General features: G+C 37.0%; 1 protein-coding gene across 3 annotated transcripts; it reads left to right on the forward strand.

Moving 5' to 3' along the window:
• Positions 1-1,385: 1,385 nt before the first annotated feature.
• rtn3 (reticulon 3) lies at positions 1,386-25,176 on the forward strand. 3 transcript variants are annotated; one of them, XM_082161189.1, is made up of 9 exons: positions 1,386-1,684; positions 7,383-7,427; positions 10,772-13,390; positions 18,609-18,816; positions 20,185-20,323; positions 20,632-20,701; positions 20,845-20,891; positions 22,713-22,771; positions 22,956-25,176. In XM_082161189.1, the coding sequence occupies exons 1-9, from the start codon at positions 1,591-1,593 to the stop codon at positions 23,002-23,004; spliced, it is 3,330 nt and encodes a 1,109-aa protein (XP_082017315.1). In that variant the 5' UTR covers positions 1,386-1,590; the 3' UTR covers positions 23,005-25,176. The 3 variants fall into 3 exon arrangements, with proteins under 3 accessions (XP_082017315.1, XP_082017316.1, XP_082017317.1); XM_082161190.1 differs by lacking the exon at positions 10,772-13,390 and having other exon boundaries at positions 1,403-1,684; XM_082161191.1 differs by lacking the exons at positions 7,383-7,427; positions 10,772-13,390 and having other exon boundaries at positions 1,405-1,684.
• The last annotated feature ends 286 nt before the right edge of the window (positions 25,177-25,462 follow it).

Here is a 25,462-nt window from a genome sequence, read left to right on the forward strand (position 1 = left end):
TACGTTTTAAATGGTTAGACCTATATCTTCTAAATGCAAATGTTAAAAAATTTTGGAACACACTAGCTTATAGATAACTAACATATTCATACTAAAAGCCAAAAACTTACATTTTGATTTCATGGGGACTTTAACCAGTCAAAAAAATGATTGTATATGATTGTATGATTGTACTATATTTTTGTTCGATAATGTTTTTTATTGAATATTTTGTATTTTTAGGGGATTTTATGGTACTAAATGATATTTATGCAGTAGTTATAATCCATTTATTCACTTATTCATTATTGGATCAGAAAATTATATTTCCAACTTAAATGGTCATAAATCTTGAATGCTTTGGAGCACAGACTTAAGATTGGTCTCTTTTTAAAGACAACACTTGTCAGATTATCGATGAAGTGATTTTTTTTTAAAGTGAGCTTGAAATATATATATATATATATATATATATATATATATATATATATATAATGTTATGAAAAATGCACAAAAATACCATTTTCAATTTTTATATGAAATATTTTCCAAAACATGTTAGCTTTCAGTAAGGTTGTTTGGGCGCAGAACCAAATGTCTCTTATAGATGAAATACAAGTGTGACTATTTTTTTTTCAGGACCATTTAACCTTTATACCTGACCCCGAATCATGTCTATGATTTTTTTTGTTCACACAGCAATTGCCAAAACCTTTACCAAGTTTCGTAACATTCAGATGAAGTAGAAATTAAGTAAAAAAAAATTTTTAAAAGGGTTAACATAATGGGTCTGTTTATGCAACTGCCCCACAGTACATGAGGGAAATGTAGTCTAATCTAGCCCCTTCTGCCCTATCATAACAGGCAAAAGAAGACATGTCTGTTAGCAACCAAAGGATGGCGCTGTTGCACAATAAATTAAATACTGACCCAGCATTTAGTGTTATGGTAGAAAATACTGTTTACTGTATCTTTTCTAGAGACAGTAAGTAGGCGAGGATGGATTAGACATCAACCTAATTCAAACTGTTCGTAGGTTTCAGGGTTAATAACGACTGTTTTGATGCTTAAGGCGGCAGAATAGAAAGAGGAATTGCAATTCAGCTTGATATTACCGTAAGATTAATATGACTGATGATAATGTATCACAGATAATAGTTTTTAGATCATACTTTAATACAGAAAGCATTTGTTTACAATACATGATGCAGCCTGTATGGGGCAGATGAAGGAAAAGAAAGGCTTGTGGAAGAATATCGAAGCTTCCGTAATCAAAATAGTTTTGTGACGAACCTCTCTAAGCAAACCACATCGACCTCTCTCACCCTAATTACTCTCTCTCTCTCTCTCTCTCTCTCTCTCTCTCTCTCTCTCTCTCTCTCTCTCTCTCTCTCTCTCTCTCTCATGTACCCGCCCTGTCTGTCTTCCACCGCCCCCATCCACTGCAACATTCAGGCAGGTTCACCTAGTGTGCTTGTGCAGGCTCGGTGACGCCGCTGCTGTGTTGGGAAATACTCGGTGAATCGGAAACCTTCAGATTAACAACCAAACAGCCACAACCTCAACGACACCACCTCTGCGCTACACACCCCGTAGAGCAACACGACAAAAATGGCAGATCCAATGACCCAATCTTCTCAGATTTCGTCGTCACAAGGCCTAAACGATGGGCATTCTGCAACGGCCAAAGACTCAAAGTTTTCCGGTAAGAGAACGTGAACGTCATACAACAGTGTCGTTGAATTGGTTCGATTTGTTTTTAAATTTAGGATGTGTTTTTATTAACATTCTAAATGGTGCCATTCTAATTCTAAATGGAAATGTCGCGCTGAATAGTGAGTTTGAGGACAATACGAGCCGAGACAGTCGATTTGAATGTATGCACATGTTTAAAATGCCTTGAAGGTAATACTGGAACTCTCTGGCGTTATGTAAGAGTCATGCACTGTTTCTTTCTCACGTACACTTTCCATATCGCCTCCCTTTGGCATAATAGAAAGATTATTGATGAATCTACACTTTGCAGGGATGGATAGCCTACATGGCATGCATGGCGGATGTGGGACTCCGAATGAATGTGTTCTCATCCACTGCTTTGACCTGACGTTTATTTTTAGGAAAAGGCCACGGAGAAATATGGGGACACATAATACTGCTTTGAACTGAAATGGGCACATGTTGCGGCTCAGCTGATCATCTGCAGTGCAGATGCATCCGAAACTGGAGGACAGTGTAAATGAAGGGAAAAACTGCTTACACACCCCATCTACATTTCTAGCGACGTGACAAAGCTGCTAGAATAATCAATAGAGCTGTCTAGAACCAATTATGAATCGTTATTTTGAGTCTGGTCTTGTCAGTGAATCGATTGGATGTTCAGAACTGAATCGGTTCTTGATTCAACTCATAATTTTTAAATTATTCAATTAATTCTGCTTATTTGGGTCATAAATTACTTTTATGAACCGAATCATGGTTGCAACATACTATTGGTTGCAAAATTATTATTAAAATAAATGCCTTTATAATAATAAATAAATAAAAACGCCTACATATGGCTATATTGGTACGTTAAAATCATGTAAATGCCAAGTCTGAGATGTCATAATAATGTCATGGCGTTCTTTAAAACGAACTATATAAAAGAACCGATTCGCAGAATTGAGTCAGTCTTCGCTACTGTCAAGTCTGATGGCTTTGTTAATAATTTCTAATCGCTTGTAATTTTGCCTGCTGTGTAAACAATCTTAAAGGCGATCATTTTTATATTTTAGAAACGACATAAAAAAATAAAAACAATGCACTAATAGATCAATTTGTCCATCAGTCATTCTGTGAAATGACACGATGTCCTTTGTTCGGGCCCTGTATGTTTTTCCGTTGTGAAAACAATACCGTGTGGTTTTTGTTGACTATGGATCAGTTGGTTCTCTGCTTTTTAGGTCGTCAGCATATATGGAGCGCTTCTGTCCTCCTTGGTTCGGCTTTATTTAGGCGTCTTGGAATCTAATAGAATTAGAACGGGAAGTTAAGACCCATGACGTCAGCCTTCTCTGCATTTTCAGCACGGTTTAAAATGTTTGACTCCTTCAAGTGCTGTTTGGCTCTTGAGCTTAGGCGCATTGAGTTCAGTTAGGGGTTAGAATCTGAATATTGCTGGAAGGATGTAGACATGGTGACTGTCTTACAGGCTTGTTAACACAGACACCATATGTGAAGGTGACATATTGAACCAGATGGTTAAATTGAGCTGTAAAAGATGTCCCTCTGAGATGCCTGTGCGGGTGCCATTGTCACTGGACAGATCATAAAGTTACACAAATTCTGCCTACATAAGTATATAAGGTAGTAATTAATGCCAGACTTAGCCAAGTGTTGTTTTTAATGGAGTATTCTGGGTTAAATTCAGGTTAAGCTCCATCGATAGCATCTGTGATTGTTAGCCTAATTATCACTTACGCACTTTCATTTGGAAATCTATAGAGCAAGCATGCAATAGTTGCCTCATAAACTTCCTTTTTGTAAGTGCATTTGTTTGTGAGTCCATGATTTGCCAAATATTGTTTATGAGTTGTTGACTCATTACATACCTAATAAAAAAATTGTTTAAAATTTTAAGTCATTTCTGATTACTCACCATTTATTTTAAAGACACTATATGCGTCACCAGTCAATGACGTCATATCCTCAGTCGTTAACCTCGATTTGAGTTTATTTCCATAGAAACCATGAAAACATCAAAGACACTTTAATATATTATGTGTATTTGACAGGAGAGCAACTGTTTGGCAGAAACAGTTGAGCAACTTTTTTGACAGAAAACGAATAATTGTTATATAGCTCAACACAGTTAGTCTTATTGTTTGAATCTCGTTTTCTTGATTTATTGCGAGTAACATATTTGTACCATGTCAATGCCTTAGTCAGAGACAACACTATTTTGTCAAGTGGCTAACATAGCAACCTAGCAGAAAGAGCTTTATTTGTAGTAACAGTAATACAGCATTTTCTCCACCATACAATATATTTTAAAGTTAATTTGCATGCCATTTAGCAACACAAGTTATCCAGCTTTTATTAATATGATATTCTAATATCGATTTAGTTTACTGCAGTGTGCAACAAATGTCTCATACCAGCCACAGAGTAACGTTGTAACAACTTTCAACACACTCAAACTTATTTTTAAGTATGATTGTTTGTCTAAGTAAAACAGCGTTTACCCCACAATTTTAAAGGGTTAGATAACCCAAAACTGAAAATGCTGTCATTAATTATATATATATATATATATATATTAGGGTTGGGCCGATAGTGCACCATTGCCGATGGCTTATAGACATAGACATAAGGTAATAATAACATAATGAAGTTGCTCCTGATCACAATACAAATTACATTCAAAACAGTTAAATGAACAGAATTTAAACAGTTTTTATTAAAAACTATTTTTTAGGCTACTAAATTATAGGCTACTAGATGTTTTACACGAATTAAACAAAGCTTACAAAAACAGCAACAAACTTTAAAATAATTTAAATGAAGTTAATTAAATAGGCTACACCAAATATGCCTTCTTCGTAGTTTTACCATGGTAGACAGTGGTTAGAACAAAAAACAAGTTTAAATATCAAGGTTTCTGTCCAGTAAAATGCGCACAGCCATTCATAACGGTGCGGAGCAGAGGGAGCTTTTTCAATGAATTCCTATGGAAGTTGAGCTTCCATAGAAACGCTCTGCTGCTAGCCAGACACGCACCGTTATGAATGCCTGTGCGGCCGTGCGCATTTCACTTGCGCTTTAGAATTAGCGCCAATTCGGGGCCGCACAACAAATAGAAAAACACAACAAATTCTTAGCAGGTTACCTATTTGCATTGGGTTTAAATCCAAAATTGCCAAATAGGCAAATCCATCACGATGTTTCACTATAGATATCGTCTGATGCCAATTTGGTAGACATCGCCCAAAATACATGTGCATTTTGCTAACTTTAGATGATAAATAGCATGCCACAATGAAGGGCATGTCAACGGCATGTCAACAACCCCTAGATGTTGTTGAGAGACCTTAACTTGTATTCAACCCAGAACAATCCATTAAAAATATGTCATTCTAAATGGGACCATGAGATTTTTACCCGACCAACTAGACAAACTCCGCTTATATCAATACTGTCGGCCTCTATCGGCCTCTCGCTTTTGTCTGGGTGTGATGCCTAAGGTCAGAGCTGATCACAGCTGGCTGAGGCAGCAGTCTTAAAGCTTTGGGTGTCATGATTCAGTCCCCTCAGAAATAGAGCTGATATTACTGGCATGAAAGAGATGCCACGCATGGCTCTTCCAGTGTCAAGAGGCCAATCCGTTCCCACTTTAAGCGCTGCCCTGTAACACAAGCCATATTGGTGCATTTAACCTTTGCCCTTGCAATAGATAGTATCTAGCTAGCATGTCCTTCACCTTATTTTCTTATTAAGTGTTTGCCGGTTAAACATTACTAGCCAACCATCGTACGATGTCAGATTGTGATGCCCTAATTGCATCAGGTGGTTATTGCTATCAAGCAGATTCTCTATGGCTGACTCATAAGCAGTGGAAAGAAAACTTCAATCAAGATGATAGAGGGTGTGTAGATTTGTTAGGGTTGTGGTGTCCACATCAGTGTTTCAAGGCGTGTCTCTTAGTTAAATGCTTTTGGGTGTGGTTTGGGCAAAGAATGTCGTGAAGCAGGGGTACACTCCTTATTTGTGACCAGTAGAGCTTGCCCTGTCTTAAGACTGCTGTGTTACTAGATCAACCTGTTCTCTTTAACTTTCTCACCACTCTCACTGCTGCCACTCCCTGTTCTTGTTGTGATTCCAAGATAGATTTATCCACTTTAGGTGACCTAGTGTTGCCTCCACAGCTTGATGATTGACCTAACTGTTGAAAGTGGCTAGTTCTGGATGAATGCAAATTATATTTGCTTCCAAATCACATGAAATTTTGAAGTGTGGCTGAAAATGGCTTTCCTTAACAGGTTACATAACACAATGGTGCAACATGTGGGTGCTTTGCAGGGTTAGATGTCAGAAAGTATGGGAGGGATCATTGAAAATTCCATGAGAAAGTTTCACCGTTTGAATATTGTGAGTAAGTATTGTTCAGTATGCTGATGAATCATCGAGGGATGTTGAGTATGTGATTAGTTCTGGATCTAGGCCTACTAAGTAAAAAAGTGCTAATGGGTAGTTGATGAATAACATGAATTAACTTAATTTTTTTTATGTTTGTTTTGTTTTTAATAAGCATCAAGTTATATTAATGTATAAGCAAAAATGTATATTTTAAGTAATTTGACTGCTCACCATTTCTTCTTTTTTTTCCCTACATTTTTTAAATCATCTTTATGGAAGTTTTTTCCTAACAAACTTAAAATGGTAAATCAAATGTTCACATTTTCAAGTAATAAATCAAATTGTTATAATGGATGCTCAAATATAAATAAAAAAATGCTCAAATGCAATTTAATTTTCCTATTTAAGGTTGCATAAACCATGCCCAAAAATGATCAATTCAGTACAACCCAGTCATTAATAATTAAAGCTATAATTCAATACTCATATTATAAAGTGGTCCTGTGAGCCTTGTTAGTTATTAGCTATGGGTGGCCATTTTGACTATTTGATTTATTATTTTAGCATTTGAACATTTGCAATTTTGATTTTCTTAGAAAAAACTTCCATACACCTTTTCGCCTTCTCTGGTGTTACAAATGAATTTTTAAAAGTACAGTATTCTGTGTAGTTTTTCAAGTAATATGCATAATGCAAGTATGCATTAAATGAGGAATGCTTTTTGAAACCGCTTTAGAAAGAGTACAGCATGTCACACCACAGAAATATTTAACTACACCAATTACAGTTGATTATCTCATAGAACCTCCTTGAATTTTAGATTAAAAGGATAGGTTACCAAAAAAGGGTGCAATTCTCATTATTTACTCTCACTTATGTCATTTCAAACCTGTGTAACACAAAAGATTTTTTGAAACAGGTCTCGTTTGTTTGTTTCCATACATTGAAAGTCAATTGGGTCCAGTGTAGTTTGGACCCCCACCGTTCTTCAAAATATCTTCTTTTGTGGTCCGCAGAAGTTGTACAGGTTTGGAACGACACAAGGGTGAGTAAATGATGATAGAATTTTTACTTTTTTGGCCTAGTACTATCCTTTTAAGTCGTGTAAGTTGTCGAGGAAAGTGCTGGTTATTCTCTATCAGCTGTTTTTTTCTTCTTCTTTTAGTTTCTTGAGATGTAAAAGGTGCTTCGCTGGGCATTTCACTAACATTTTCCCCTTTCAATTGTAGAGTATAAGAAGGATACTGAGACTTTTCTTCTCATTCTTCTGTCCTATTTTATTTTTTCAGATTCCTTTTTTTCTTCGCCTGTATCTCTCATTCAGTCTCCTCAAGGCAAGTGTATAGTTCTCTTCTGATGCTCGCCTGCTTCTCTACCTTTTATCTTTCTCTTCATGCTCCTCTGTCATATTTGTTCTATTAAGTATGCTATGTCCCGCTGGGCTGCTGCTATGACACTCTCCATCCCTCTCGCCAGTGACCCTCTCCTCCTCTATACCAGACTAGATGCTTGCAGTAGTGGCTTCTTTTGGAGTTCTTCCTTTTAAGCGTAGGAAATGAAGCAGAGGACACAGAGGGAATCTACTGATTGTTTTCACGGAAACCAAAAGAATTAGATATTTATCTATGAGGCTAGAAGCTAACCCATTTCTGGGGAATATTTGGAAATGTCCTCTCCTTCAATATGTACAGTCGTGATAACTCAGTTCTCACATTAAAGTTAATGATCAAGCTAATAGTTACTCACACCTGCACGCCACTTGACCGTGTACTGTGCAGTGCAACCACCCTCCCTGACCAGAAGTCTTGTAACATGACCCTTGCTGTTTCTAATGGTGACCCCTTGCAATCATGCATGCTGGAATCCATAATAACAGCCAAGTCCCTCCTGTTTTCAACAGTTTCTGAAATCCTCAAACTTGGATTCACTTCATGAATGTTCTTCAAATGAGGTCATCCACATTTCTGTGGCTGATTTTCTAATGCCTTATTAGATCTAACATGGTCTCTTCTTGACTGTAAATCCAGACATTTACCAACAATACCCTGTAATATATGGTTTCCCACTCTAAAAAGTTTAACTTAGTCAGTCAACAACCTGAATGAATCCTGGCAACAATTTGTGGCTACCCCCTTTTTACCATTAGTATACCCTGTCATTTTGTCGACACCCCACACTGATTAAAAATGGGAAAGCTAAGTCCCCACAGATGGTAGAAATTCAATCGGCTCCAGTTTATACCCACTGCAAACATGATTTAGGTCAGCGTTACTGTGGGTCCAGCTTAATCCCAAGATTGCCACCTTATTTTAAGATAGCTGAGAAGTTCAAGTTCACTTTGTGCGAGAGCAGAATCCTAAAAATGGAACAGGTTGGTGTCCCTGAGGATTCTTGCCCTTGATGTCCCCCCTCCCCCACACCAAGCCATGTTTGGAGCTCCAACCCCACCACCGCACTGGTCCTGAAGGTAGAGCGACACTGGGGAGGGATCTAGCAACAGGACGCTGCTCGGGGTTACTTCCCTGTGACTGCTGCGGCTGAATCTTCACCTGCTTTTTCCATGCATTTTGCATGTTGTCTTTTACCACAGAGTAAGAGGAAATCCTCAAGTTTTAGTCTTTTTGTTTGTGTTTGTTTGTTGTTTTGTTTCTTGTCTATTTACATACAGGAGTTTGATAATTTTAGCATTTATATATAGGAAGAATTAGCATAAAGTAGATTGAGTAAATCCCACACATTATGTTGAGATCTTTAGATTTAAGTATCCCTACAATGTTTAGAACATTGTTTATCTTGAAGAAATTTATTTCAGTTTATAGCCCGCTATTAAAAAAAAACCCTGTAAAACCTAGAACTTTGTTTAGATACTTAGATTATGGAAAATTTGGATCTTTGTTTCCCATGCCTAAAGACGTTTTTAAGGGCAAATAGTCTGAATGACATTACTGTTTAAAAGACACATCATAACTGTGATGCTTAATTTGCATAATGAGTACAGGCACTTGTCCTTAACAGAATCTTGAATGTATGTACATAATCTAGATGTAGGGACAAAAGTGTTGGTTTAAACAGTAGTGAGCAATAACATGTTAACTAATATATATTGAATCTATTTTCAGAAGCATTTATTTTCAAAAGGCTTTAGGAAAAGTTTTGTTTCTGTCAGTGTAAGTTTTTTCCCACTACTTCACTACTGTGCCTACAGCATTCAAATTCCAAGATTATATCTTAAAGTAAAACCAGGAAATGGCAGGTTTGGAAAGGAACAGAATGATTAGAATGTTAGAATGTGGTTGTCACTCTGGAACCTGTTTTTATCTCACCCTACAGAAGAGTCAGGAGAAATTATAGTTCAAAAAAATATTGCTTAGCATATAGCTTAATCTTAGAGGTTTTTTAATAATTTAGGACAATATAAGTTTGACCCTTTTTATCATTATTTTAAATCTGTAGTCAGCACCATTTAGCCAAGCCTGAAAAGCTAATGTTATGCTAATCAATGAGGCCATACATTAAAACATAGGGGTTGTGTTCAAAAGGGAACTGGCTTGCTGCCTCTCAGCCCAGTCAGTGTATGACTTCACAGGCTATGTTTGTGTTTAAAGGTACCTCCTAAGGTTTCCAAGGCACCGTAACATCTTTTACAACCAAAGCAAATTGAAATGAATGCATATGTTTAGTTATTTTAATGCTTATTTCTCACTTTTTTTAAAATGGATATTTATGAATTAATTTACTCTTCTAATGAGTTTTTTAGATTGCATATTTACTTTTTTCCATAAATCGGCAAACTGCACGCATAGATCAACCAGATGGAGGTATCTTAGTAGACAGAATGTGACACAAACATTGTAATTGGATGTACATTGTGCCTACCTCCACATAGTGCCTGTGAAGGCATAATTTTCCATCTTTCGGACACAGCCATTGTGTTGCATGGTAAAATGGTCAGGATTTCCATCTTCAGCATGTGTCCAGCATTCACTTTGCTGCATTCCCTGTGCTCTTATAATTCTGGCCTCATTGTGTCATCTACACCATAATTTGATTTATCTTCTTTCTTTCTTTTATTTTAATAGATGGTTAGACAGTGGAGGCATAGCTCAGACAGCCGTTTAGTAGTTTCCACAATAACAGTATTTTAATGATTTAACATTCTTTGGTTATTTTCTGAGGATATTGATTACTATTGTTTGTCTGTTTTGTTTGTTTCTTTGTTTTTGGGGTTGTTGTTTGATTATGGATGTAATCTAAATTAATTAGTAAATCTGCCCCTACAGGATAAACACATTAAATGCATTAAGAAGCGTTGTATGTGTCATTGAGATTCCTCAATGGTATCAGCACATAATCAAGCTGGCATGCAGACATCAAACTCCATCCATTAATATGTGGGACCATGCAGTGTGTGCATGACCGCTTTAGCTTCAGTTAAATGGATGCAAGCAATTAAGCATCTTGGGAATGCTACATAAAGTATCAGTGTAGTTGCTGATTGCTAAAGTTGTTGGGATCTTTGGCTTTGAAATTTTACTGCTCTTAATTTGTTAAAGACAAACCTATACAAACCTGATCTTCAAATATGGTCCCCTGCTTTAGCAAATCAGAATTAAGGTAGAGTTTGTCTTTATTTCCAACCCTCCTTTTCCCCCTCTTTCCTGCTTCATGATGGATGCAGACGAAAGAGTGGTACTAGGCTCTGACAAGCCTTCAGAAACTTTGGCTACCTCTCTTCACTTTTCTCCTCAGTCAAGTTCCTTTTCTCCAGTTGCTTGTGGAATTGAATCTTCAGGATCACCTGCAGACAACATAGATCGTACCTTCAAAGAGAAACGAGAGCTTTTTGATTCATCTTTTGGCTCTCAAAAACAGGACTCGCCTATAAAAACTTCGCCAGTATCTGAGAGAATCAAAGCATTGGAAGCTTTAGCTGCAAAGCAGAATGATTTTGATGGGGGGTTTCCACATTTTAAAGAGCGTCACTATGAGAAATCCCCCACAGAATTGCATGGAATTTCCTCCCGTTCGTCCTTTCAGAAAAGGACAACGTCAAATGAACAGGAATCTCCTGAATCACCCTTCGAAGTGCTTGGTGAGGCAAGGCATGGGAGTGACTTTGAGGACACAGCTGACTGGATGAGAGCTCACTTACCTCCTGCACCAGATTTCAACATTGAAGATCCAGTTCTTGATGAGTCCCCCATGGTGCAAGAGAGCCCATCCAAAGCGATTAAAGCAAACAATGTTGATACAGTTGAAGTTCCAGAACCTTTTGCTGGAGTTCCTGATCAGTTTATGGACAGTCCTATTAAAGTTGCAGATGACATTGCTCAATCAAAGGAGGATGTCAACAAGCAATCAAAACAAGAGAGTGTTGAGGAAGATTCTGAATTTGACCTGAACTTTTTACCAACAGCCTATATGTGGGACAAACAAGAGAAAGCTGATACAGGCACTCAAGGCTGTCAGATATTCCCAGACAATCAAGAGCTTCCTTCCTCCCCTGCTGCTCCTGCAGATTTTGAGTCTCCATTACCCCCTGTGTCCCAACAGATGGAGCCTAGTTCTACACAACATTCCAACATTTCAAAAGGAAATTTGGAGCCTGCTGAAATCCAGGAAGTAGACAGCTCTGGGGAGTCGGATGATACAGTGATTGAGGAAGCCATGAGCATCCCAATAATGGGAAACATTGACCTAGACACCAAAACCCACAAGGAAGAGGAAACCATTCCAAACAACAAGAAACCACCAATTCAGGTACCTATTATTAATGTTATTGAAACTGAGGAACAAGTGTTAAGTGATGAGGAAGAAGAACAGTTTGAGGTAGAACGTGAGGAGGATGATGGTGAAAAGTGTCAGATTTTGCAAGGTGAGGGCAGAGGTTCACCAGAGCAACACGACTCAGACGTTACAGAACATGCATCTGTGGAAACTTTACATGAAGAACATAAACCTGACCATGACATTTCCTCTCAGGCAAATCAAAATGACTCTGATGCTGAACCCCAGGTTATTGACGATGATTATGAAAGTGGCATTTTCCTCCAGTCCTCCCCAGACTCAGGAGGTCTGAATTTCGAGGACTCTCAAGAGCAGTCACATATGTCTCAGAATTTAGTGTCTTTTGAACCCTTTAAAGAGTCTACCATTGATAAAGAGCTTGACAAGACTGCAGAAATACTTTCTGACCTTCCACCAGACATTAGCTCCCCCTCAAATGAGCCCAGTGATGTAGAGACTTACCTGGATCATTACGCCAGTGAAGAGCTTGCTTTAAAAGACCAGCTGAATTTGTCTTATTTTAAGGAGAGTAAAGGTGAGAAAACAGAGCTTTCAAAGTCAGACTGTCTTACAGATAATCAAAATATCAGTGCTCCTGTTCAAGAATCCTTTGATATCACTGATTTCGATGAGACACCCAACGAATGTAAACTAGACTATGAATCTGTGCCTGAGCCTTCCCTTTTTGAAACTTCATCTGACATTCCTGATGATTTTGAGACTATACTCTGCCAAAACAAAATGCCAAGTGTTGATTCAGAAGATCAAAAGTCAACAGTGGAAATCAAGACGTCTGATTTGCAGGAACAGGAGGAGTTGCCAGTGCAGTCCATTGACCGACAAACCCCAGTTCAAGAGAATCCACCTGCACCATTCCCCTCTTTCCACAATGAGCCGTCTAGCAAAATCAACGAAGTTATTTCTGAGCCTACGACAAATGAGGTTGCTGAGGGACCAGTGATAACGAAGTCTGAACCTCAAGTTGTGACCCCCAAAGATCTTTTAGATAGACCGGATTCGCCAGAGACCATGAGTGATACAGAGACGTTTGAAGCAGAATGCTCAGTAACAGCAGCTACTGACAGCTTTGTGGATTTCATGAGGGAGTGTCTTAAGTCACAACAGGATGAGGAACCTGAGGGGTTCAGTTCTGGACACCAAACTATAGACCAGAAACCCAAATCTGATGCTCCTCCATCCACTCAATCCTCCCCAGCAATGATCATGGACTTGGAGCAGGAGCACCTCACAATTTCTGCTTTGAAAGAGCTCGGGAGCAGCCAAGAAGAGGAAGATGAGAATATTCCCACAATGAAGACTGTCCTAAAGCCTGATAAAGCTCCTATTCCTACACCAAATCCTGAGGCTTCAATCACCTCATCTTCTCAAAATCTTCCAAACGAGTGTCAGGCAGTACTTCCCAAAGAGGTAGAGGCAATCGACATTTGGGTTGCAGAGGCCTACCATCTTGCAGAGCATGTCTTGACAGCAATACTAACCCACTTTTCAGGTAACATGTCTTTCTTCTGGGCAAACAGCCTGCTAACCCTGCACGCATAGTATGCCCAGACACTAGACCTTACTTACCTCTTTTTTTTTTTATAACTCAACTTGAATTTACTCAACACTAACCTATGAGTCTGTTTATGAAAAGATGGCAAAAACTAAACATTTTCAAGATATTACTATAGCCTTATGGAGATTATAAATGACTTGTTTGTTGTGAGGAAAACTGAATAAACATATAAACTAAGACTAGTCATAACATTAAATGTATTGTATTTTTTTTTCTGTGCCATGTCTCATGACCTTAAAACATGATGGTATAATTTTAAAAGGAATGGATATAAACATTCCTGCAGGGTGGCTGCATGGCCTGCACAGCCCTTGAAGTCAGGTGACTGGTTATGTCTAGTCTCAGGTTTCATCTTTTTATGTAACCTTCTACAGAAAGGCCATTGGGAATGAAGTCAGGGTAAATGTGTCATTTAAAAGGAGTAGCATTATCTTCCATTTGACAGTGAGTAGACTATTGTTATGTGTGTACTGATCTGGTGTAACACTAGAGAGAAAGTGATGCAGAATTATTGGTTTTATGCCATTTTTCTTTTTACTTAAACGAGAAATGCTTGGCCTTTACCGTAAGGACTATATACATTTCCCCCCTTCAGTTTTGGGAGAATTGTTGAGTTTCGTTATCGTTGACTATTTCTCTTGATTATTGTAAGCACAATAAGAAATATATTAAAAAACAACCTGCATGTTGTATTTTTGTAGGCTACACATCCAAAACAAGCTAAGAATGTTTCGCTCAATTAGCCTACTTTATTGCTGATGTTTGAGCCCTGCTATTCTGGACTCCATTAACTTTGTTGACCATAACAGGATGTAATGGAGTATAAATTTGCATTTTACAATTAGTTAATCACAGATAGTTTTTGATTAACTGAAAAGCCCGAAGTTCCACATTAAAATGTTATATGTAAGAAAGTTACTTGGATATGTAGTAGTAAAAAGACACTAGTATTTGTTTTGGTATTTGTTTATCTCACACATATGGGGAGACTGTACAATAAGTATCAGTTAACAATAGTTACATTTAGTCATTTTGTCCAAAGCGACTTACAAATTAGGACTAAATTAAGCAAGTCATCGTGAAGAGGCAAGAAACAATGCAAGAAGTGCTCAAAATACGAAGTTCAGGCATTGTTCAGAGTAGCATAAGCCCGATAAGTGAGGATTTAAAGGAAGAAGGAAAAAGGATGGATTTTTTTTTTAATGAGGTTAAGTGCTCACAGAAGAGATGGGTTTTCAGCTGTCTTTTGAAAGTTGTCAGGGATTCCAGCCCGATCTCACGGGAAAACGTACAAATTCTACAAAGTGGCTTATTCGTACGAATTCATACGACCTGACTCGTACGAATTAGTACGATTTTTGCAAAATCGTACATATTTTACGAATTGGCCAATTCGTATGAATTCATACGAATGACCTACCCCTGACCCCGCCCCTAAACCTACCCATCACGTGGGTTTAGACAAATCGTACAAATTCGTACGAGTGAGGTCGTACGAATTAGTACGAATTAGCCAACTTTTTATCATTCGTACGAATTCGTACGAATTGGTCGTGAGATAGCGTTGGGGATTCTGCATTCCGGATGCGCCACCCGCATGGAGATCATTCCACCAGCACGGAAATGTGAATGAGAATGTTCTGGAAAGTGATTTTGTGGCTTTCTGTGATGGAACCACGAGACGTCGTTCGTTGACCGATCGTAGGCTTCTGGTAGGGATGTAGGCTCATAGGAGCGAGTGCAAGTAGGAGGGAGCTGAGCCAGTGATAGCGTAAGCAAGCGTCAATGCCTTGAACTTGATGCGAGTGGTAGCCAGTGCAGAGAGATGAACAGAGGAGTGACGTGGGCCCTCTTGGGCTCGTTGAAGACCAGACAAGCTGCAGCTAACTGCAGTTAATTCATCAGGCATCATGAACATTTTTGTAGAATTTGTTAATACAGGATAGTGTTAATTTATAAATGTACTGTATTGTATAAAAATATTATTTTGTTAATCCATTCTTAAATGTTTTCCTAAATTTAGAAATGAATAAATGCTGTAAAAGTTAGTAATATTAATTTAGCCTAACCTTACTGTAAAGCAGGGCTGGAACCAACATATTTTTTTCAATTGATTAATCGATTGATAATTTTTTAGATTTATTAAATAATTTAACGAAATAAACAACAGCGTTAAATGCTTTGTAACCGGTTGCAGAGAGTACACTTGTACGTCTCACAGCCTCGCATCACAGCAGCTCGTAAAAAAACAGAATGCTTTATGAACGCAGCCGTATTAAGCACAAAAAATGGGACTGGCAAGTGTATTCTAGTGCTGTGTAAAAATTCACTGAAATAGTCCAAATACCTACACTGCTGTCTTGTTTTGAGGTAGGAGAGCCCCGGGGCGTTTCTTTTCAGATATGCTCTTGCATAGAAGTTTTGCTGCTGTGCTATGCCATTTCAGTTTTACAGAGCTTGCAGATAACCATTTTTTTCGGTCTCTGTTTAAAATATTTGCACACTTTAGATATTTTAAGCATGCCTGGGAGTCGGTGCCACCATCACTGGGGAATATAAACTGCAACAAATCGGCGCATTCCTCTAAAATCGACGTATTTACGCAGTCGACCTAATTGATTCGTCAATGCGTCAATTACGTCAATGCCTCATTCCAGCCCTACTGTAAAGTTTTTCATATAGACAGTAAATCATTTCTTGTGCTAGTTGCCAGATATAGTTGTAGCAGAGTAAGTAGGTTATTTAACAGATCTAGAGCATATTCTTTGTTTCACTTTTCAGTCTCTATTTGAGTTGTTTGCTGTGGCTGACATTTTTTGACAATGATTGTAACTTGGTATTTTAGCTGTCAATCATTTAAGTACGGCTGACTGAGAGCTTTCTAGTGGTGTGAAAGTTTGTTTTAATGGGTGTGTTGGTTTCCACTTGGGTTTTTCAGAGCTGTAGATAATGAGGTTGTGTTAACTCAAGCATAGGTTTGGCTAATCACTGTACACATTTATGCACTTATAATTCATATGTATATAAACTAATATATATTCAGGTTAGGCATTTGAAATTTTCCATATGTTCTGCCTGTAAAATGTAGTAGTTTAATTTCACTTGAGACTTTAAAAGAATAAGAAGCAAGTGCAAACCACTGAAACAGACCATAGTGTATAAATATGGCCAATAGCCTTTAAATAACTGACCTCATTAGCTTTTCATTGCATGAAAATTGGCTCACACTGTTCGTTTCTAAACATACAACCGAGCACTCGCTGTAACAAGTAAAAACTAGATTTTTTCTTCTTCTTGTGCTCGGGTGAAAACGTGATTTCATGCATGTCTCTTAAATGATTCAGACACACATGGACTCTTACATGGATTCACACAAATGCATTAGATGGTGCATGTATCTTTAAGAGCTGAGTTGTGCGAGAACTAAAAGAGGCCACTGCGGCTCAGCAGCCACTGGGACATGCTGTTGTATCTGGGTCCACTAACCCTTGCGAGGGAGGGAGGGAGGGAGGGAATGATAACGAATGACTGTTCTCAGCCTAGGCTGCCTCCCTGTGGGCACTAGCAAAGCATGCTGGGAGGGACTCAGACCCCTGCAGTGAGCGGGGAGGAAACCCCTCACATGCACTCAGCGTTAGCCCCCGAGCAGTCGGACAAAAACAATAGTGCTCTCTCAGGCTCTGAATCATTTGCCACACACCATTGTGCTGTAGTTATGTCACGTTGACTGTTGTTGTAAACATTTTCTTTTTCCCCCTTGGGATGCTCTATAATGGTTTTTGTTTTTATATTACTTTTTCCCCTCACTTCCTCTCTCAAAATACAGCATACAATTGATCAGAGCTCATCTAGATTTCAAAATCCAAATTATGTTGTTTTAAATGTGCCTGTTTGATTATGATAAATGGTTGAGTCCAATACCACATTTTTAAATATCTGAGTTTTCATTACAACATTAGTCTTTTGAATACATTTTGAGGACTGGCTTGGTGACTTTGGTGTCCCATGACATTTTTCAAATTCACGTTTATTTGACAGCAAAACTCTTTTGACAGCTCCAGGGCTTTCGTGAAAACTATTTTACTTCCTCATTTTTGTATCTCCGCCCATTGGACAGTCGGATCAACAGACGGTTATTAACTGAATAGTTATTGTACAGTTACTCACTTTTTACTGTTTGTACTGTATTTCTGATCAAATGAATGCAGCCTTGCTGAGACTTCTTTTAAAAACATGAAAAAAAATCTTTCTGGCCCCAAACTTTTGAACTGGATCTTGTTAAATATTATTTAACATGGCTAGTTTTGACCATTTATCTCCCTCCTGCCCCTAATTAAATTTTCATTAAGTAATTTATCTACTCATTTCAAATAACAATTTGCATTACGGTGCATTTCAGAGTTTAAACGTTCAAAAAAAAAAAAAAAAAAAGAAGCAGTACCTGACCATGTATTGCTTGAAATGAATGCATGAATGCATTTACAGTTTCTTGGAGTGGGAGAGCCATATCTGGGCTGTGATGTATTAAAGCTGACAGACCAAACGTAGTAACAGTGGAAGACGTGGTTGTGTTTTCAACCAGCCTACGCTTGCACGTGTAAGGTCTTCTGTTACAGAACTCATCCCACACATGGCCAAGTATGAATTCCTAATCTAGTCTGTGTCATATAAATATGTAAATGGGTGTATTGTGCTGTTCTTTTGTGGCACAGAGCTGTGCATCCTTATGAAGTTTGATGTTTTGAATACCACCATAGACGGTTTATGCGTCCTTCATTTCCTCAGAAATGGAAACGCGCAGAGCCGAAACCCTCAAGGCATCACTCCACGTGGAGAATGCCATTTATGTAAGGCTTCTTTAAAAGGTTCCTTTCACGCCGCATCACCAACCACTCGAAAACTGCATTATGTAACCGCAGCTGTATGGAAAATATGAGCTCTGTGTTATTTATGACAGAACTAATGATTTTACAGTTCAGGTACAAAAGTAACTTATTAAAATGTGTTTCTGCTGCGTACTCTGGATTTAAATAGTTTTGCTCCGATTCAACGGTTGATATCAATATTTTTGTCATGTGCTGTTTTTATTTCCTGTTACGTTCATCAAAACACACCACGCACACGTTTTTCACATGCCTTTTCTGTCGTGCAGTGAATGACCTGGTGCACTGGCGGGACCCTAAGAAGTCCGGCGTGGTGTTTGGCGTGTCGCTGCTGTTGCTGCTTTCTCTGGCAGCGTTTAGCGTGATCAGCGTGATCTCGTACCTGCTGCTGGCTCTGCTCTGTGTCACCATCTCTTTCCGCATCTACAAGTCCGTCATCCAGGCCGTGCAGAAGTCCACCGATGGACACCCTTTCAAGTGAGAGTCTCCTCTTTCTGTGTGCCCTGAGAAAACACCTTCGTCTTATTAGAGATTATATATTTTTATTGTATATTTAAAAAAAACATTGGCCCACTAGTACTGTTAGACAGTAGTGGCCAAAAGTGATGTCCATCCTGTTAACATCTTCACCCTTTATTCAAATATTATAAAAAAATTGTTAAAGATTTTATAAGCATATTGCGTAGTTGTGATTGGAGTCAATTGTTTTATTTGCGATGAAACCAAAATTGATAATGTAATTTTTGGCCAGACAGGCATACATAGAATTGATTAGCACATACAAAAACAAGAGAGAACCAATGAAATATTAATAGCTCATTATGTTTCTGTTTAGTCACTGTATGTTTTTTTCCTGTGAGCTTTTTTGCATCGTAAAATAAAACCTGAAGCTTTAGTCTGTAATTTTGATAAGATAATACCTTTACTAAGTTAGTGTTTTGTTCTTTCCTCATATTTAAAATGTTTTATAAATATATAAAATGGGTTCCTCATATTTTTATGATTTAATTGAACTTGTAGGGTAATTAAAAAAACTAATATATTATATATATCATGATTTATAATATATTATAATTGTATAAAATAAAAAAAATGTTTTTTATTTATATGTGACCCTGGACCACAAAACCAGTCTTATGGGTAATTTTTTTTTTAAATTGAGATTTATACATCATATGGTTTGTTAGGATAGGACAATATTTGGCCGGGATACAACTATTTGAAAATCTGGAATCTGAGGGTGCAGAGAAATCGAAATATTGAGAAAATCGCCTTTAAAGTTGTCCATTTCTATTGGCGATAGTGCTGCATCCATTCACAAAAATAAATGTTTTATATATTTATGGTGGGAAATTTACAAAATATCTTCATGGAACATGATCTTTACTTAATATCCTCATGATTTTTGGCATAAAAGAAAAATCTATAATTTTGACCCATACAATGTTTTGTTGGCTATTGCCACAAATATACCCGTGCAACATAAGACTGGTTTTGTGATCCAGGGTCACATATGTAAAAAAACTGCATTTGTAAATATATATATATATATATATATATATATAACATATAACATAATATAATATAATTTATTTTTTTGTTATTGTTAATAAAAAATATTAGATATAAAAAAATATTACAATATTTAATATATAATAAAATGGAATTTATAGGAGAAAATATTTTAAAAAAATGAATGCTTCACATTTCATATACTGCAGGTCAGTTTGGCATGTCTTGTCATGCTCTGTGTTAGTAAGGTTTGGTTTTGAGTGCAGTGATGCTCAGTGGTGTGTGGGTATGCAGTGGTAAGGTTAATTGGGTTGACCCCTGTGCCTGTGACAGAGCTCTGATGGAGAAAGATGTCGCCGTGCCGCCCGAGACCTTCCGCAAGCACGTGGACGCCTGTCTCACACACGTCAACCGTGCGCTCAAGCAGATGAGCCGCCTCTTTCTGGTCGAGGACCTGGTGGATTCCCTCAAGGTCAGTGGCACACCAGCAGTTAGAAATGAACAGATTTAAACGTATAGTTCTCCAATTCATTCAGGATATTTTAAAGAATGTAATGTCTTTTCCATACAAAATGTTTATAGGGATATTCAAGTTCCAAAAATGACGAGAAGCAACAAGGAACATTTATCTCCTTTATGACTGTTACTGTATTAGCTCTATGATTTTTATTAAAACACTGATTTCATGTTCATTTAGAAAATTGTGTTCTCAGATTTTGTGGTTTAAGAGGGATACAAAGGATTTCTGTTCTTTTGACCCATATTTCCTTGTGTTTTCAGCTGGCAGTGGTTATGTGGCTGCTGACATATGTTGGAGCGGTCTTCAATGGCATCACCATCCTCATCCTCGGTAAGCCAAATATATACTTAACACCATACTTAAATTTGAGTTTATACTGAAATATTTGGTTATAGACTGACTTTTTCAGAATTATCCCATGTGGAGTTTAAGAATAATCATAATCACCCGATACTGGGTGTTTTCTTTTCCAGCTGACATCCTGCTCTTCAGTGTACCGCCCATCTATGAGAAAAACAAGGTTAGATCTGTGTTTTTGCATTTTCAAACTATGCACTATGTGTTCATAAAAGGGATAGTTCACCCAAAAATTGTAATTGTCATCACTTACTCACCCTCATTTTGTTCCAAACCTGTATGAGTTTCTTTCTTCTGTTGATATTTCATATTTCATTTTCATTTTTGGGTGAACCATCTCTTTAAAGAGTATTTATTGTTGTAGTCCAAATAAGAGATTGTATAATAATGATAATAATACACTACTCTTTAAAAGTTTGGGGTCGGTAATATTTTTAAATTGTTTTTGAAACTTCTTGGCTTCATTTATTTGATAAAAAATACATTAAAACCGTAATATTGTGAAATATTATTACAATTTAAAAGAAGTGTTTTTTATTTTAATATATTTTGATATGTAATTTATTCCTGTGATGACAAATCTTCAAAGTCACATGATCCTTCATAAATCATTCTAATATGCTGATTTGATGCTCAAGAAACATTTATTATTAATATCCATATTTAAAACAGTTGTGCTGCTTGATGTCTTTGTGGAAACCATGATTTTTTTTTATTTTTTTTTTATCCTTGCTGAATAAAAGTATTAATTTCTTCACACACAAAAAAAATCTCACTGACCCCAAACTTTTATACCATAGTGAAGCAAATAACATTTCTTTGAAACTGGTGAATCACAATCAATACTAATTAAATCAAAACGGGACAGATAATCATACGTTTTATTCATGTGCCTTCATGTATTAATTAATTATTATGCTAACTAGTATTACAGGTTACTCTTGTTACTAGTGATCTTTTAATGACACAGAGAAAACTTATGCAATAAAAAAAAAACCTTCCCCTGCATATATAACAATAATGTGATTTTAAAACACTTGCGCAGAGTTGCTTTTGAAAAGCATATTTTATTAGATGACACATGCAGTTGGTGTTTGAGAACAGAGGCCCACTCAGACTGAAAAGTTATCATTATGTATGATTATTGCTCCAGTGGGCTCTTATGTAAGCCCTTTCCGAACACTCGTCATAATCTTTTCTTAAAGCATTTGTCAAGTCTTAAATTCTTATGTAACAGTGATTGTTAATGAGTGCCTGATGCAGTTTTTCTCTTCTGACCTTTCTTTGTTTTAAACAGCGCTAATGAAGATAATGTACAGAAATAATGATGCGTTCAACTTCATAATGGTGCCACAAAAATCTGAACTGTCTTTTTAATCTCAATGGCGCAGAGCACTATACACTGACCTCAAAACTGCAGTAACCCAGTTTTTAATATCTTCATAGTGAGAAAATGAAAGTCATGATGCTCAGAAACTGTTTTAGTATATATAAAATCTATTTTATAGATATATAGATATGTGTGTATATGTTATTAACTTGATGCAATTATATATACATAGTGCTGTCAAATCGATAAATTGCATGTAACATATGTGTGTGTATATATAATATATATGCACACATTATATATTTACATAGTTTTATGTTAGATATGATTAATCGCGATTTAATCAATTTAAAAGCACTAATATTTATTTAAAAAAATGAATGTTAATTTTAGTTATTTTTATTCTCACTTTCATTGGAGGCTTTAAATAAGCCCTTATTTGTTTTCTGCCTCTCCCTGCACTGTATATTGATTGTATTTTCTTGCTTTTTATTGTATAAAATGTATATTGTACAACTAAACAAAAACTAATATCCGCAAGCATTCACCCACAACATCCTAAGCGATATGCATGTGCGATGTGCATGGAAACACATGCAGTGATATTACAGTTATTGTTTATTATAATGCAGCATCTCTATGTTCTTTCCACAGACCCAGATTGACCGTTACATCGACATTGTACGCACTCAAGTCAACACTACAATGGCCAAGTTAGTATGCTTTGAGTAGAGTAATAAAGTATTAGAAATAAAGTGAGAATGTGCACTTACTGTGCATGCTCTTCATCTATAAAGAATTCTTTATCTTGCAAACGGCTGCCAATTAGTGAGGCTTCAATAGCATGTATTAATATTGCCACCTAATGGGTGTTTGTCTCATTTTTTTCTCCCTCAGGCTACAAGAGAAACTCCCAGGAGCCATGAAGCGCTGTAAAGCAGAATGATCCTCTCCTCCGATCAGTTGTTGCCATGTTTACCATCCTTCTATCTCTAGCCGCCTCCCTTTCCTCTAAGCCCCGCCCCCTTCTCTCCTCCCCTGTTTAACCCTCACACCTTAAAACAACCATCTGCACTGAACCAGCTAGTATGTAAAATCTAAAAAGCTTCTTGATATTCACTGTTAACTGCAGCTTATTAACGAGCATTAGGAAAAGAAGCTCGGGGCTCCGGGAGCTGATTATTTTCGAAACAGGAAGTGATGTAATGCCACTGGATGCCCATTTTGACGGCCAGTGTATGGAAGGATTTGTGAACTAGACTGAACTTATGACCTGGTTTTGAGTGTTGGGTTGGGTGGTGCAGTAGTAATGAATAAAGAGACAGGTGTTTGACTCAAGCAAATGTCTGTACTTTTAAAAATGAACATTTCACTGAAAAATGCTGACAAAAAAAAAAGTGACCGTTATGAAACATGCTTTTCCCCCTCGTTTGGTCTTCGAAAAAATGTGTATGTATTAATCTGAAATGCACTGAACATTACTAGTCTTGCACGCTTTTATCGGGACGCAACCAGCAGTGATAATTCGGTCTAGTTCACTATCCTCCCTGTTATTGGCGAAGTTTTTAATATCGTGTATGTATATATAGTTCGATTACAACAGGCTCTTTGCTGTGAAGTAGTTAGTGTTGCTTTTTATATTTAAAAAAACGAATATACAGCTCTTATATTTCTCTTTCGCACCTCTCTTGCACTCAGTTGTCGGAGTTGAGTTCACATGTAAATGTTATCGTTATTACTCTTCACATAATAGTAATTATATTATATCTCGATTAGGTTGGCTGCTTTAAGTCCCCTGTCTGACATTGGCTTCGTAACAATAAATATTAATAACCTTAAGAATGAGTTTTATGTATAGGATCGCCAGAGCAGCAGAATTATAGGAGAGAAGGGGAATAATCTTTTGAAGTTGACCTCAAAAGTCATTGATTTTCGTTGAAGCACGGCCAATGGTCATCATTCATGTCATTTAGAAAGGTAAAAATGTTTTTTGTCAGCATTTTAGGGCATTGTTTACCACCTTGGGGACTGAAGAAGTTTAAATATTTCATATGTTTTTGTTTAAGGCTGCAAAAAACATGCCGTTATTTAAGCTGGATAAATAATTACACTTACTAATGACGTGATAACACTGTTTTTCCTTAAAAGTCAAGTCCCACTGCAAACACTGTTGGCTTTTAAGATACAAGGGTGAGTTGATTTCTGTAAGGGAAGGGTAGCATGGTAAAAAATGGCTTCGGATGTGCTGTTTAAAAGCAGTCGGTATGCGCAAAGGCTTACAATGTGATAAATGGAATATGCACCATATGTCAATAGTTCTGGTTACATTCATATTGTTGCTTTTACTATATAGTCTGTCAGCTCATAATGGTTTTATTGCGCCGTTTATTTAACATTCCAGCTGATGCAGTTGGAAGCATGTCCAAATTGGAAAAAATTGTTTAGCAGAGCATCGGAAATGTTAAACATTAACAAGTTCATTCACATTTTAAAAGTTTGTTCTGTGATTTTTATGCCCCCTTTCCAATTAACTTTAATTTTTCTCTCTCACATACCCTGTATGCATGTTTACACACATGATCAGATTCATACGCAAGTGTCTTGTCATTGTGTTGCTTTACTGGCATGTTCTACGGGATAGATCACGTGTGTGTTGCTTTTGAAGAACAGGTCAAGCTATGACAATTTGTATTACCACTTCTTTTTTTTTTTTTTCTTTCAATTAAAGGGTAAATTATGATTATATAACTACTTTTATAATAGATGCAGACCTCTCTGTTTATGTTCTACGTCTTCGTATCTTCTTTCTTCTCTACTGAGTTTCAGTTTAATATTTGGGTATTATTTTTTAACTTATTCCTGTAGTTGTTTAGCATGTTTGCTGTTTCTTTCCTGTGTTTCTCTCGGAGAAGGGTTGACGGAGGTCACATTGTTTTTGCTTTTGACTCTTGAAGACTAGATGTGGGGACTAACATCTACATTTAGTTTGTTAGTTCTGAATTAAGTTTAAGTTAATGTGTAGGAGCTTTTTTTGGGGGGGGGAGGAGGAAGATGCAAACAGGAAAACTTGTGGTCCCTGTAATGATGTCAAAGTGAACTTAATAAAATGCCAAAAGCATTTATGGTGTTTGAGCTTGTTTTTTCCCCTCAGTAGATCTTAGCATTACATTTGAGGTTATTTTATCACATTCGTGAACTAGTAATTCATATTCACTACCATTCCAAAAAAATATATATATATTTTTTTTTTTTTTATTAATACTCTTAGCAAGGATCCATTACATTTATCAAAAGTGACAGTTAAGACATTTATAATTTTACAAAAGATTTAAAATCTTTTGAACTTTATTCATCAAATTGTCCTAAAAATGTTTTAAAATATATGAAGCAGCACAGCTGTTTTT

This window comes from Leuciscus leuciscus, assembly GCF_965113295.1.
Source record: "Leuciscus leuciscus genome assembly, chromosome: 2".
NCBI classification, from domain to species: domain Eukaryota; kingdom Metazoa; phylum Chordata; class Actinopteri; order Cypriniformes; family Leuciscidae; genus Leuciscus; species Leuciscus leuciscus.

Bases quoted from the DNA above. Each gene is read 5' to 3' on its own strand.
- rtn3 (XM_082161189.1), top strand. From the start codon at position 1,591: ATGGCAGATCCAATGACCCAATCTTCTCAGATTTCGTCGTCACAAGGC. The intron at 1,685-7,382 runs GTAAGAGAACGT...TTATTTTTTCAG, and splicing joins CAAAGACTCAAAGTTTTCCG to ATTCCTTTTTTTCTTCGCCT. The intron at 20,892-22,712 runs GTTAGATCTGTG...TTCTTTCCACAG, and splicing joins CCATCTATGAGAAAAACAAG to ACCCAGATTGACCGTTACAT.